At 39.4% G+C, this 16,166-nt stretch overlaps 1 protein-coding gene across 7 annotated transcripts in view; it reads left to right on the forward strand.

Moving 5' to 3' along the window:
- Positions 1-15,896, forward strand: part of SHLD2 (shieldin complex subunit 2) — a 101,164-nt gene extending 85,268 nt beyond the window's left edge. For 5 of the 7 annotated variants that reach the window (XM_029245146.1, XM_029245145.1, XM_029245152.1 and 2 more), the window contains 3 exons: positions 9,138-9,366; positions 12,731-12,846; positions 15,545-15,896. In XM_029245146.1, the coding sequence (XP_029100979.1) occupies positions 9,138-9,366; positions 12,731-12,846; positions 15,545-15,744 (545 nt within the window). In that variant the 3' untranslated portion in view covers positions 15,745-15,896. The other 2 variants (XM_029245150.1, XM_029245151.1) reach the window with 2 other exon arrangements.
- The last annotated feature ends 270 nt before the right edge of the window (positions 15,897-16,166 follow it).

Consider the following 16,166-nt stretch of genomic DNA (forward strand, 5'->3'; position numbering starts at 1 on the left):
CCAGGGAACTCCCTGAGTAAAAATTCTTTATCAACTATAAGCTTTGCAAAAATGTTGCTTGTCTTTTGCTTGCCTCTGTTGTAGTCTTTTACTTGTCTTTTCATTATTTTACCCAGGTCTTTTGAAGAGCACAAGTTTTAAATTTTAATGAAGTCCAGTTTATCCATTTATTCTTGTATGAATTGTGCTTTTGGTGTCATTTCTAGGAAATCTTTGCCTAACCCAATGTCACAAAAATTTATCTCCTATGTGTTATTCTAAAAGTTTTAGAGTTTTAGGTTTTAAATTTGGGTTTATGATCTCTTTTGAGTTAATTTTGTATATAACGTGAGGTATGGCTTGAAGTTGGGTTTTTTTTGTTCGTTTTTTGCTGTATGACTATCCAGTTGTTCAAGCACTAGTTGTTGAAAAGATTATTCCATTGAATTGCCTTTGCACCTTTGTCAAAATCAGTTGTCCACATGTATGGTCTATTTCTGGACTTTCTTCTGTTTTATTGATCTATTTGTCTATCTTTCCACCAATATAACACTATTTTGATTACTGAAGTTTTATACTGATAAGTCTTGAAGTCAGATATTGTTAGCCTTCCAACTTTGTTCTTTTCAAAGTTGTTTTGGCTGTTCTATAACCTTTGCATTTCCATGTGGATTTTAGAATCAGTTTGTCAATTTCTACAAAAAATGCCTACTGGGATTTTGATTGAGATTGTGTTGAAGCTATAGATCAATTTGGGGAAGAACTGAAGCATCTTAACACTGAGTTTGCCAATCCATAAACAAGATGTATCTCTCCATTTGTTTAGATCTTCTTTAATTCCTTAGCTGTGTTTTGTAGTTTTCAGAGTATAGGACTTTCACATTGTTTGTCAGACATATCCCTAGTTTCTATTTTTATGCTATTATAAATGGTATTTTTAAGAATTTCAGTTTTAATTGTTTATTGGTAATATGTAGAAATACAGTTGATTTTCATATATTGACCTTGTATTTTGTAACTTTGCTACACCCACTAAGCTCAATAGCAACTCTTTGGTGGATTTGGATTTTCTACATAGATGGTCATTTTATTTGTGTTAAGACAGTTTTACTTCTTTCTTTCCAGTCTGGATGCCTTTTATTTATTTTTCTTTCCTCGTTACACTTGATAGCTCCTCTAATACAATATTGAAAAAAAGTTGTAAGAGCAAGCATTTTTACCTTGTTTCTGATCTTAGGGAGAAAGCATTTATTCTTTCATTATTAAGTATGATATTGGCTGTATGTTTTTCATAGATGCCTTTATCAGGTTGATGAAGTTCCCTTTTATTCCTAGTTTTCTGAAAAAAAATTGTTTTTTAATTCTTTTTTTTTAAATTTATTTTTGGCTGTGTTGGGTCTTTGTTGCTGTTTGCAGGCTTTCTCTAGTTGTGGCGAGCAGGGGCTACTCTTCGTTGCGGTGCACGGGCTTCTCATTGTGGTGGCTCCTCTTGCTGCGGAGCACGGACACTAGGCACGCGGGCTTCAGTAGTTGTGGCACGCGGGCTTCAGTAGTTGTGGCACGTGGGCTCAGTAGTTGTGGCACGCGGGCTTCAGTAGTTGTGGCACGTGGGCTCAGTAGTTGTGGTGTACGCGGCATGTGGGATCTTCCCGGGCCAGGGCTTGAACTCGTGTCCCCTGCATTGATTGGCAGGAGGATTCTTAACCACTGTGCCACGAGGAAAGTCCTGAAAAAAAATTTTTTTAAATCAGAAATGGATGTTAGAATTTTTCAAATGCTTTTTCGCCATCAATTGAGATGATCATAGTTTTTTTCCAATCTTTTAACATAATTAATTACATTGATTGATTTTTGCATATTAAACCAACTTTGCATTTCTGGGTTTTTTGTTTTTTTGGCCGCGCCATGCATGGCTTGTGAGATTTTAGTTCCTTGACCAGGGATAGAACCTGGGCCCTTGGCAGTGAAAGCACGGAGACCTAACCGCTGGACTGCCAGGGAATTCCCACTAACACCTGTTAATAAGAATTTTTATGTCTGTGTTGTCTGCAGTTTTCTTTTCTTGTAGTAACTGTAACCGAGTCCAAGCTTACTTTGCTCACCGCGTGACAGGCCAGTAAATCGGGAGATGAAGTGTTGAGGCAAGGAATACGACTTTATTTGGAAAGCCAGCAGACCATGAAGATGGTGGACTAGGGTCCCCAAAAGACCATCTCATCGGGGTCTGGATGCCAGTTTCTTTTCTAGAGTCAGAGAGGGAAGTAAAGTAAAAAGGCAAACTAGAGAGGGAGAGGTGGCGAGGAAGTAAAGTAAAAAGATCCATCAGTCTTGCAAAACATCTCCTGGAATGGCCAGCCTCAGTGAGGGGATGTGTTCATTTCTTCTTTCTTGTAGCCATTCACAGGTGGGCGGTGTTCCCTGAGGCAGGCCATTATGTATGATTATAATAACAAAAGCAACGGAAAGCAAAGGTTAAAGTCAAAGAAACAGATCCAACATGGAGTCCCATTTAGCTCTTCCCCATTACATATCTTTTTCTGGTTCTGGTGTTAGAGCAATGCTCATAGAATGAGTTGGTATGTAGTTTTTCCTCTTCAGTTTTCTGGAAGAGTTTGTTTAGAATTAGATTGATTTCTTCTGTACATGTTTGGTAGAACTCAGGGAAGCCATCTGGGCCTGAAGTTTTCTTTATTGGAAGGTTTAACTACAAATTAATTTTATTTAATAGATATAGGACTATTCTGGTTATCTGTTTCTTCTTGAGTGAGCTTTGGTAGTTTGTATCTTTCAAGAAATCTGTTCATTTCATCTAGGTTGTTGGCACAATAACAGCAACAACAATTTATTGGCATAAAGTTATAATACTCTCTTATTATCCTTTTTGATATACGTAGAATCTATAGTAATATTGGTAACGGGGAAGAGGTAAATCGGACTCAACGTTGGATCTGTTTGACTTTAACCTTTGCTTTTCGTTGCTTTTGTCATTATAATCATACATAATGGCCTGCCTCAGGGAACCCTGCCCACCTGTGAATGGCTGCAAGAAAGAAGAAACTAACACATCCCCTCACCAAGGCTTGGTGTTCCAGGAGATGTTTTGCAAGACTGATGGCCCTTTTACTTTACTTCCTCACCACCTCTCCCTCTCTGATTGTATAAAAGAAACTGGCATCCAGACCCAGAAAAGATGGTTTTTCAGAGACAGTATTCTGCCGTCTTCTCGGTCTGCCGGCTTTCCGAATAAAGTTGTATTCCTTGCCTCAACTCCTGGTCTCTGATTCATTGGCCTGTCTGGTGGTGAACAGAGCAAGCTTGGACTTGTAACAGTATTACCTGATATTGCTAATTTGTGTCCTGTCTCTTTTTTTTTACTGATCATTTTCGCTAGAGTTTTACCAATTTTATTAATATTTTCAAATAACTACCTTTTATATTCATTAATTTTTCTCTGTTTTTCTATTTTCTATTCCATTGATTTCTTGTCTGGTCTTTATTTTTCCTTTCTTCTGCTTTCTTAGGTTTCACTTTTTTACCTTTCTTAAGGTGGAAATTGAGGTTTTTGATATGAGACTTTTTTTTTTTTCCAATGTAGGAGTTTAGTGCCATAAATTTTCCTCCAAGTACAGCTTCTAAGTTCTCTATCCAGTGCCCTATGGATTACAAGATTTTCCACTCTAGCTGGTGGGAAAATACACTACTCCCAGCTCTGTGCAAGCTTCAGTGATTGTTCCCAGTAATCCTTTTCCTTGGTTCTTTCCTTGGCCTCTGGTCACATATATTGGTTAATACTCAGTTGAATTCTCCAAGGGGTGGACCCTCTGCATTTCTCCAGAGTTCTCCCTCTGCATTTCTCCAGAGTTCTCTCTCTTTGTAGCTCTCATCTTTCTAGTACTCTACCCTGAGAACTCTAGCCATACTAGCCTTCCAGACTCAAAGCTCTGTCTCCTCTCAACTCAGGGAAACCACCAGCCTCTGCCTGGGTACCCTTTCCTGCACCACAGCCAGGAAACTCTCTTTGTAAGCTGGGACAGTCACCAGGCTTACATCTTTTGCTTCTCATCTGTTAGGGATCACTGTCCTTTGTTGTCTGATATTTAATGTCTTGAGAATTGTTGTGTCATACATTTTGTTTGGTTTTTAGTTGTTCAAGTGTCTGAACTATTTTTATACACAATACTTTTGACATCAAATGTATGGGGTTTTTTTGTTTGTTTTTTTGTTTTTGTTTTATTCACACCAACAGGCATTTCTCTAACTCTGAACAGCAACTCGGTGTCCTACAGTTCAATTTTGATGCTACCTGCCTGGAGTTAGTATCAGACTCCACAGGTTTAAGAGCTCAGTCCCACAGGACTGTCCTCACTTCAGATCAAGTATTAGGTACCCCGGGTACCCTTCTGTCTGACTTGGCTACAAAGTTGGGAGTTCCCACAGCCCTCCCCACTTTCAGGCTCAGTAATTTGCTAGAACTGCTCACAGAACTCAGGAACTCTCTTTATTTACATACCAGTTTATTATAAAGGATACAACTCAGGAACAGCCAAATGGAAGAGATACATAGGGCAAGGTATGGGGGAAGGGGCATGGAGCGTCCATGCCCTCTCCGGTGCACCAACCTCCTAGCATCTCAATGTGTTCATCAATCCAGAAGCTCCTTGAACCCTGTTTAAGGTTTTTAATCAAGGTCTCATCGTGTAGGTGTTATCAATTAAATCATTGCCTATTGGTGATTAGCTCAATCTCCAGCCCCTTTCCCCTCTGCAGAGGTCAGTGGGTGGGGCTGAAAGTTCTAACCATCTAATCTGCCTTGGTCCTTCTGGTGACCAGCCCCCATCCTGAAGCTACCGATGGGCCCCAGTCACCAGTCATCTCATTAGCAAAGAAAGATACTCTTATCACTCTGGGAGATTTCCAAGAGTTTTTGGAGCTGTGTGCTAGGAACTAAGGACAAAGACCGAATATTTACTTTTTATTATATCACAAGGTAGGAGCATAAATCCAGTCGCTTACTCTACCTTGGCCAAATGCCAGGTTAAAATTTGACAAGTTGTGTTAATTCAGGTATGTGTGTTTGAATATTTTCCAAGATGTGATTATAGGTTAGCATTATTACATTATAAAACTAAGCTAAGGAGAATGCAAGTAGAAAACAAAAACAACAGCCTCTCAAAAAATCCACCTTTTAATTGAATACAGAGATTTATTCTCAGAGAAGAACTCCATATACCCACTTCTACATGGAAACATTTATTGATACTGTGACCAAAAGCAAGTTCGTGTGCCAGATGCACAGTGAGGCCAAACAAACCAAAATGTCAGAGTTTGGAGCAGAGAAAGGTTTACTACAGGGCCAAGCAAGGAGAATGGGCAGCTCATGTCCAAAAAATCCCAACTCCCTGGTGGTTTTCAGGGAGAAGTTTTATGGGCAGTATTTGGGGTGAGAGATGCAGGGTGGTGCTCTGGGAATCTGTGTGTTCAGCCTGAAGTTACCATCCTCCACTTGGGTGGAGGCCTTAGTTCCTGCAGAAGAGCTCAAAGATACTGTTATGTATATTCCATGAGAAGGAACCAGGACCCTGCCCCACTGCTGTACTACTATTGTTTCTTGACTTCTCCTCCCTTGTTTCTGCATCCCCTCCCTTCGTTGATTAACAACTGTTTGAATCTGCTCTTCGGAACTCAGGGAAGATCAAAGAGGCTGAACGAAGCCTATTTCCTACAAACAAGAAATGAGGACACAGAAAGGATTTGTACCTGGGAGAGCCCCCCAAGATCCTGCTCTGTTTCAATACTAACAGTTAAGTTAAATTAATAATACTTCTGGAAAATAAACACAGATGATAGAAAATTTACAAATTTTTATATCAAACAAAGTTTTGATACAACTTTCAAAAATGGAAGTAAGTGGCTATAGAAACTCTAGATTTATACTAGTTGGTGAAATCTTGGCTAGTGTTGTAGTGCCATGTAAATTTCTAACCCAGTTTCATATTTATATGTCCTTCCTGTCCCCACCCCCCAGCCCCAAAACCCCACAGGCTTGTGGAGCTGGTCACTGTAAGAAGAATGCCATAGGCAGTAGAGGGGATACATTTAATTTGGTGTCACAGAGAAGTCTACTCTGTTATCTGCCTTTTACATATAACATCTACTTGCTGGGATTGGAGACCTAGAATTAGATTTAAAAATAAAAATAAACAACATTATGGACAACAACAAATTAGGTGGCTACAGTTTTGATGATTAATGGTACTAAGTATATAGACTCACCAATTTGGGAAACCACGCAAAAACTCCATGCTGTTATAGTCAGTCCCTGGTTGTGAAACTGAGCAGGACCCTGCGGGGCCTTCGCAGGTAAAAAAATCTTTCTGTGTCCCCAGTTTCTTATTTGCAGGATAAAGGCTTCAGCCTCCTAGACTTTCCTGAATACCAAAGAGTAGATTCCAACAGTTACTAACCAGGGAAGTAAGGGAATGCAGAAACAAAGAAGGAGCAGTCAAGAAATGATAGTGCAACTATTAAAGCAGGATCCTGGTTCCTGCTCAAGTAATATACATAACAGAATTTTTGAGTTCTTCTGCAGGAACTAAGGCCCCCACCCTGGTGGAAGATGGTTAACTACATGCTGAGACCCCAGACTGGTTGAAATCAGAAATCTGATGATTGACAATCCTGGAACACCACCCTGTTACCTCACCATTAACCAATCAGAAGAAAGTCACACCCTGCAGCCCTCATCCCAAATTTTGCCCAGCAAAACTTCTCCCTAAACAAGTTCCTAATGTATAGCATAGGTAACTATATTTAATATCCTGTGATAAACCATAATGGAAAAGAATATAAAAAAGAGAATGTCTATATGTGTATAACTGAGTCACTTTGCTGTAGAGCAGAGATTGGCACACTGTAAATCAACTATATTTCAATAAAAACAAAAACAAAAACACAAACACTTCTCCCTGAAAACCATCAGGGAGTTTGGATTTTTTGAGCGTGAGCTGCCCATTCTCCTTGCTTGGCCCTGCAATAAACCTTTCTCTGCTCCAAACTCTAACATTTCGGGTTGCTTAGCCTCACTATGCACTGGGCACCTGAATTTGTGTTTGGTAACAGTATCCTGTGTTCACAGAGGCCCTTTTAGCTATTTTCAGTCTCTTGATGTTTAGCTATGAGGGTGGAATTCATAGTTTTTATCATTGTTTATGTGTTTTTAAGACAGACATGGGGAGAGCATGTGGAAATACAAGCAATGTTTTTCTAACCTATTTCATAGTTAAATAAAAGGCAGAAGAAAGGGAGATTAACAGGGGGAATTTCCCAAGAACGTCTGCTTCCTTAGTAAAAGCCAGAGGGGTTGAGGCTGTGCCTGACTCTTTGTAAAGAAATGAAGATTCTGGGAATTCTCTGGCGGTCCAGTGGTTAGGACCACGCTTTCACTACAGTGGCCTGGGTTCAATTCCTGGTCGGGAACTAAGATCCCTCAAGCTGCATGGTGCAGCCAAAAATTAAAAAAAAAGGAAGAAAGGAAGGAAGGGAGGAGGGGAGGAAGGAGGGAAGGGAGGAGGGGAGGAAGGAAGGAAGTATCCTGCCATCAGTAGAATATCAGTGTCCAGCAGGCCATGAACCCCTTGAAAGCTGTATCCACATTCATCATGAACTTTTAGTTCTTTTCAAGAGTTGTGTAAATTTACAAAATGTTAGCAATTATATTAACATTCTTCTAAAATTATTGGGACTTCCCTGGTGGTTCAGTGATTAAGAATCCGCCTTCCAATGCAGGGGACGAGGGTTTGATCCCTGGTCAGGGAACTAAGATCCCACATGCCATGGGGCAGCTAAGCCCACGCACCGCAAGTACTGAGCCTGCACACTCTGGATCCCGCGTGCCACAACTAGAGAGAAGCCCGCGTGCTGCAACGAAGAGCCCATGCACTGCAACAAAAGAACCTGCATGCCACAACGAAGATCCCACGTGCCACAACTAAGACCCAACGCAGCCACATAAATAAATATTAAAAAAAACAAAAAACATAGGTGAGCTATGCTTTAATAAAAATAAAATTACTGAGTTATTTCATTAAATAATTTCTTAGTGATTCATCATGTCTATGGAAAGGTGTGATGAAGAGTCTGTTATAGTTTATTAGGTATGCTGACCGCTACACACCCTTGTAATTTGTGTAGAGATATATGACATGATTGGAAGAGATGATGAAACTATCTTCAGGCACTAAAAGACTGAAGCAAACTGAAGGGCTTAGGAATAGGAAAGTCGCCATTAATGAGACCCCTGCAGAGATTACCAGGAAAGGGAACAGGATACTGAATGATGAGTTCTTGACCTGGAGTGTGCTAAAAGGATGAAGAGGAACAAATTCAAAGCCTTAAAAAAACCTTTAAACTGAACACGGAGAGGAAAAGAGAAGGTTGCTCAGATAAACTCATCAATCTCACTAGTATACAGTAAGGCAAAGATAAATTAGAAAAAAAGAATGTCTGGCAGATAAGAGATACTCAATATTTGTTGAATGGGTGAGTGCATGAGCCAGTGAGTAGTGAATGAACATGCTTGAGGTGCCTGGTGCGTCACACAGAAAATATTTAGTAGGTGAGGACCCTCAGGGCTCACGTGGCTATGTAACCAACACCCAGAGTGTGGATGATGACAGGTGGGAAATTGAAAAAAAGTTTAGAAAGACAGTAAGCTATGGTGTATTATTTTTGGACAAAGTAGAGAACAGAAGAATTACTGACCTCCTATTTGACTTTTGATGGTGATTGATTAAAAGAAAAGAAGAGATGGCATGTTAGTTTCAAGTGTTTAGAGGGATTTCTTCTAAAAAAGATTAAACTGATCTTTCATGATTCCAGAGGACAGGGAGGAAGAAAACATCCACCTTTTCAGCCAAATTAGCCAAAGAAATCTTTACTCTAAGTTGCAGGCAGATCACCCCTTACACTCTAGAGTAAATATGGAAGCCCTACGTGAGTGAGACTGTCTAGGAGAAGAGTAGAGAAGACCAAGAACAAACCTCGGTGTATCCTTTACTATAAATAACTGTGAATCAACTGTATAATTAACCATGTTTGTAAATTAAATTATGGTTTTGGCCTCCTAATTTGTGATATTTCTTTCTGTTTGTCTTTTACAGAAGTGATTCTAATCAAAGCCCAGATTTTAGAGCTAGTGTTTCCCATTACAGCATCTCTGAAGATAGCTCTAAATGCTCACAGTTCTCTGAAGATTATTTTTTCTTCTCTTCCCAATATTATATATACTGGCTGTGCAAAATGTGGATTGGAACTAGAAACAGATGAGAACAAGATCTACAAACAATGTTTTAGCTGCTTGCCATTTACCATGAAGAAAAAATACTATAGGTAAGGCAACTAAGCAAGCCAGTGGGATGGAAAACGTTTAATATTATAGGACTGGAAGTGACCAAAAGATCACATATATCAACTCTTTCTAATGAGAACTAACTAGAGCTAATCCAAGAGAATAAATTGTTCCTCCTGAGTGATAAATAGCTATTTATGAAAGCAGAAATTGCCCAGTAATCATAACAGGAATTTTTCAAAAGCAGTAATTGGGAGATTTTATTGTCTTTAAGCAGCTATACTGAAGAAAACTTTTACTTGGTTTACATTTTTGACCAAGTTCTAAATGGCTCATAAGAAACTCATTTCCCCACCTTAACATATTATTGGAATTTAAAGGTTAAAAGTAATTATATGATCTAACCTCTGACTTGTGGAAGCTAGTAAGGTGTTTAACCTTTCTGTATCTCAGTTTCCCCAACTTCATATTAGAAATTAAGGATAGCAGACCAGCACTCAGTGTTTTATTCTCTTTTCTATTTCTAAATACTGCAATATCTAAAAACCCTATGCAAATATATTCAGCATGTTATAATGGAATACTTTAAGAAAATTTACAGAAGCTTAGTCCATAAGCTTTATTTCCCTTTACATATATTTATGTTTGTTATAAATAAGTAAATGAATTTTGCTCTTACTTTGAAAGTTGCTTGTCTGGAAAACAAAATTGGATTCAGATGCATGGTCCCCTCCCTTCGTCTCCCCCCAGTCCATTCTCCACAGCTGACAGAGTGACCACCCCCTTCCTTTAAAACCTTTCCAGAGTTTCCCATCACACTCGCCTCTGCGGTCTCATCTGCTGTACTCCTTGCCTTGCTCACAGGGCTGCAGCTGTACCGCCTTCTTTCAGTTCTTTAGACACTCTGACTTCTTCCTCCTTAGGGCTTTCTCACATGCTCTTTTCTCTGCCTGACTCCACGAGGCTGGCTCCTTCGTGTCTTAGTTCAGTGGCCGTTCATCAGAGAGGCCTTCTTAGTCACCTCCTTTGTTCTCTGTTAGAGTGCCGTGTGTGTTGTGTGTACCTGGAGTCGTTTACTTGCACATTGTCTTCTAAAAGACATCGTTACTGAGATATAATTCACATCCCATCAGATTAAGCCATCTAAAATATACGATTCCATGGCTTTAGTATATTCACAGGCTTGTGCAACTGTGCCCACAATCAATTTTAGGTCATTTTCATCTCCCCCTCCCCCAAAGCCCCATACCCATAGCAGTCACTTATTCTCCCCTCCCACCAACCCATAGCACCCACTAGTCGAATTTCTGGCTCTATAGGTATGCTTAGTTTGGACATTTCATATAAATAATCATACAGTGTGCAGTTCTTTGTGACTTAACTTTTTCTTAACATGTTTCAAGTTTCATGCATATTGTAGCATGTATCAGTACTTCATTTTTTTTTATTGCCACATAATATGGATATGCCACATTTTATTTATCCATTCATCAACTGATGGATATTTGGATTATCCCCACTTTTTGGCTATTGTAAATAACACTGCTCCGAACATTCATGTACAAATTTTCGTGTGGACATGTTTTCATTTCTCTTGGATGTATACTCAGGAGTAGAATTGCTAGGTTGTATGGTAACTTTTTGTTCCTTTTGAGGAGCTGCCAAACTGTTTTCCAAAGCTGCTGCACAATTTTACAGTCTCACCGGCAATGTGTGAGGGTTGCAGTTTCTCCATGTCCTTGTCAACACTTTTTATTATCTGTTTTTCTTTTTGTCGCTTGTGCTTTTCAAGCAACATAAAGGAACATCATATCTAAGAAAAGTATCATTCCTAACCCAAGATCATGGAGGTTTACTCCTATATTTTCTTCTAAGAATTTTATAGCTTTAGCTCTTATGTATAGGTCCATGATCTATTTTGAATGAATTTCTGTATGTGGTATAAGCAAGGGGTCCAACTTCATTCTTTTACATGTGGATATTCAGTTGTCCCAGTACAGTTGGTTGAAAAGACTATTCTATCCCCATTGAATCATCTTGCCACCATTGTTGAAAAGCTTATTGTCTTTCTATCCTATTAAACTCTTAAGTTCCTTGAGTGAAGGAACCAGATCTGTCTTATTCACTAGTGTATACCCAGTGCTTAGCACACTGCATGGTACAAGATATCGAGTATGTATTTGTTGAAATAAAGAATGGAGGAAGAAAGATAGCCTGGGCAAAGAGTATAGAGTGTAAAAGGGGAAAGAAACTAGAATCATCATGTGGATAAAGGGGGAAGTAAGTTTTCATAGGGAAAATCAGTAGTCATGTTTTAGCTGTTACACTAAATTCCCCTATACTAGTGAGTCTTTCTAAATTCTGTTCTCAGTTTATTTTTTCCCCCCCTCTGGGTATATGTATTTAATTCAAGCTTTATAATTTAGATTCAGCATGAATCACAATAAATGGATCATCAGCAGAGTTACTAATAGAAAAATTATCATTGCCATTGCCAGAAACGTAGATTTTAATTCCTGTACAATCATTACCAATTTTATCTCCAGAAAGAACATCACAATATGTACCAGCAGGAAGACCAGTTTGCAAAGTTGAAGATAATGCCCAGTCATCATTGTTAAAGACAGTGAATCCTCTGTTTCCTCTTCCAAAAGTTACTTGGTTGCTACCATTGTGTTTGTAAAAGGTTGGCCCTCAACTACATTACGGAACGCAACCATGTTCCTTATTTGACGCCATTGATGTTCACAGACCCAGTCATTGACACAAGTAGTATCTTGATTTCAATTTATTTTTTAATAATTTATTTTTAAAAGAGGTATATCCCTGTCTTTAAAAGTATATAGATAGAATAATATTATCCATATCGTTTTGTTCATATTGTTTGTTCCTTAGAGTGTATCATGGCATTCCTCTCCTAATAGCACTTATAAATCTTCCTCATTCATTTTAACAGTCACATAATATTCCATTGCATGAGGTACTGAAAACTATTTACCTAGTTCCTTGTTTATTGACATGCAAAACAGTTTGTTTTTGATGAGAAAGAATCCAGTGGAAAAAAATAACTTGAAATTGTGATTGTGAAATACATGATTATCATCTTTATTTTATTTCTAGAAATAATTTACACAGCAGTGTAAAATAATGTCTTCTTACATTAGTATCTGAAAATTTAAAATGAATATAGAATAAATAAAATTTATTAATTTATCACTTGAAACTCTTTTTTTTTTAAAAAGCCCTTCTTTTATTTCTGGGATATTTCAGGACATCCTAGAGTTGTTTTAGTAATTAAAATTAACCCTGCATAAAAACCCAGTGATTTTTGAAATTATATTGCATTTAAACATTTCTTTAATTGAAAATCTGTTTGAGGGTCCTGTGCTGTTTACTCTTTTGTAGGCCAGCTTTAATGACCATAGTTGATGGAATATATAAGGTTTGCGTCCATGTAGGATCAAAGCTGATAGAGAAGATTCTTCTCAACATTTCTCCTGACTGGCTCAACAGAGTTATAGGTAAGATATCAACACGCCATCAAGAGGTTGTTCTTGGTGAAACCATTCACTTCAGGAGTGTAGATAGTATATTGGAACAGAAGGAACACTATACTGTAAATTAAGAGGGTTTTTTTGTCAGTATATAAGCTTAAGTGAAACACAAGACTATACACACTACTATATATAAAATAGATAATCAACAAGGACCTACCTGGTGTCCAACACCAGGACCTCAGTTTTATAATAGTTAAGTAGATGAATGTGCGACACTATATAAACATACAGAGATCGTCCAGTGTCAGTGGTGTGGATGTGTAGGATCTTCAGCTCTGATGATAGGTCTAGTCAGTGGCTAACAACAAAGTGAAGATGACCCATTTGTCAGATGCTCAAACTCCATCCTTTTCTCATTAGTCTTAGACGCTCTAAGCAGTTGAGTTAATCTGGTTCAATTGATTGCTCTGTCTGTTAATAGTGGATTATTTTTTCTGGCTTTCATTTTTGCTTGAATGCTGAACATTGCATATAGAACAATACAGACTGAGGTAAACAGTATTTGTACCTGAAGTGGGCACGCCTGTTTTCCTAGACCTTTACTGGGGGTTGGGGGTGGGCAGAGTAGTTAATCTTGTCAGACCATGAGTCATGAGTCGGATTTGAGTTTTTTTTGTTCTGGTTACCTTCCGGTCACCACTGGCTTCCAGTTATCTAGCATTATGTATGCTCATGGTGGGGAGTGGTTCTCCAGAGAGTTTTCCCTAATATTCCTGCTTCACCAGTCAGCTTTAACCCTTCACTCTGTACCTGGGCCTCAGAGAGAGTTTCTCTTCATGTTCTTGTACCTCCCCAGGTTGTACAAGCTCTATTCGTTGTCATTTGGTGCATCCCAGCATGGAGGGAAGGGCAGGAGTGATTCTCTTTGATTCTGGTCCAGCCTTAGTCTTACACAGGCTCTGCGTGTCTGGGTCTTAGATGTGGTGCTTTCTCAGTGACCCTGCCCCTCCTGCCAAGTCAGCCAAGCTCTGCCTCATGTCCTTGGTGGGTATCTTTGTGTGGTCCTGCCCCTCTCTCAGCAGCAGGGCACCGCTAATGGTCTTGATCCAGGGTGGTTTTCTGCCCCTCCCCCAGGGATAGAGGGATTTTCCTTTCACCTTTCCTCCATCTTCATCCTCACCATCTGTATCTTGGGGCAGTAGGACTTGAGGTCTTCCTGCAGCAGTTTAAGGCTTTTGTTCCTTAAGGGAGCCGTCCTGAGTGGTGTTTGTGCTTTTCCTCCTGGCAGCTTCTCCCCTTTCCCAGGCCTTCACCATAGCTGGAAGCTTTCTCTGATGTCTTGCCCTGCATCCAGCCTTGTGAGTACCTGGTGAAGATGAGAAGAGCACGTGCCCCCTTGTCTTTGACGCTGGTCCACGCTTGGCTTTTAGCAGTTCATTGAAACTTTAAGCACATTCTTCATTCTTGCTTGTTTGGTGGACTGTCTTCTTTCTGAGCTCGGCCCCAGGTAAACCCGTGCTCCTGTCCTGTCTCTCCTTACACTGCAGTCTTCTTGGCAGCTGTACAATCTTGGCTCACCTATAGGTCCAAGAAGATTGTGATTTTGTAGTTTATTCAGCTTTTTCTAGTAATTGTTAGGGTAGGAGACACACTCTTCCCAGTATTCTACTTCCTAATCGGAAGTCTCTCTGTTTTTTAAATTCACTTTCTTTATTAATTTTCATTCTTTCCGCTGTTTTCATGCCTTTTCTCATTGTTCTTTGTTTATTTTCAGTCTTGTCTTTTCATTTTTTGCACAATGGCAGTTAGTCTTTCTCAGAGAAGCGTCATTCTCATATACAGTATAGACCTGTGTTTTGCCCAATCCTGAGACAATTAAAGTCCTCCTTCTTGGCATTAATTAAATTGTATCCATAAGTGAAGATGTGGGCACCGTTATAAAGTGTTCATCAGATCATTCAGGTTATCACTAAACTTGATTTTTTTTTAGCTTATTAAAGTGAAAATTCAAAAATTTTAAGTGTTGTACAGAATTCTCACACCTCCAGGAATATGTCGTGGGCCCTCCAGGAGTCTGTAGACTCAATCCAAGAAAGGCTGGTGGTGTTGGTCAGGCAACCAGTAGAGTCTGAGCATAGTCAGTGGTGCCTTGTCTGTCTAGTGTTGAGCAACTTGCTAATGACTTGATTGGATGTCCTCAAAAAATGAGAGGAAGCATATAGGACAAATGCAGAATACAATGACATATCCACCTATAATCTTAGTATTTGTATATATTATCAAGATTTGATATTAAGTAACCAACTTAGAGTCCTGTTATATAAACAATAAATATGTATATATGTAACTGTGATAAGAGCTATAGACTAGATAAATATGAGTACTTTTCTGATATGGACATGCCCTTTTTGTTTCAGCCTTAATTTAGGAAAAGATTAATCTCAGTTCTTCCCTCGATTGTTTGAAGAAGCCAGGGGCTGTACCATAACAGGAAACACCATCAGTCTGAACAGTGCACTACTTGTGCCTTCTCTCCAGATCAGCAGGAATTGGGCCTCATCATTCTAGAGTAACCTGTGACTAGAAAGAGAGGGGGTAGAAAGAGACATTTACAGTGGGTTTGGGACTTGAGAAACCAAGGGAAACAATGAACCCTTCAATGTGAGCATGTCCACACCCCTGGAAGGGATGCTAAGAGCCCTTCATGTTTCCTCTTCCTCAGCCCCTCCCTCAGACGTCACCTACAACCTGGTCGCCGCAGACCTGCTCCATGCCTTGCTGGCGGGCAGTGGGGCACCTTGTGTCCTGAAGGTGCAGAGCCTCTTTGTGTTAGATGAAAACAGCTACCCGCTACAACAGGATTTCTCCCTCCTGGATTTTTATCCTGACGACAGGAAGCACGGGTCCCATGCCCTTCTCTAAGACCAGAGGAAGAAACTGCAGGCGCTTCAAGGAAGAGCACTGGAATGAGTTGTCTTTTGAAATGAATGACAGGGCTTTTGCTCGGGGTTTTAAAATAAGTATATTTTTTAAAGAGAGTTGTGTTAAAGATATTAATTAAAACTTTTTTTTCCCTGAGAAAATTCTTTGAGGTTTTTGTTTTTTGGTCTTTCCCTTTCTTGCTTCTAGAAAAATGATCTAGCAATGAAGGCAACACACAGCATTTCATCAGGATGAAAGGCTCTCTCCATTTAGTCCCTACTCCATTCCAGGCACTCTCCTAAGTACTAGGACGCGGACCTGAGGCGTTTCCTCAGGAATTGCTTTTCTGCTATGGTCACAAACTCTAAGTGCTTTCCTTACACCTACATTAATAAACCATAGACATGACATGATTTCCTTGA

This window comes from Monodon monoceros, unplaced genomic scaffold, assembly GCF_005190385.1.
Source record: "Monodon monoceros isolate NGI ecotype Baffin Bay Population unplaced genomic scaffold, NGI_Narwhal_1 Super_Scaffold_4, whole genome shotgun sequence".
Lineage (NCBI taxonomy): Eukaryota > Metazoa > Chordata > Mammalia > Artiodactyla > Monodontidae > Monodon > Monodon monoceros.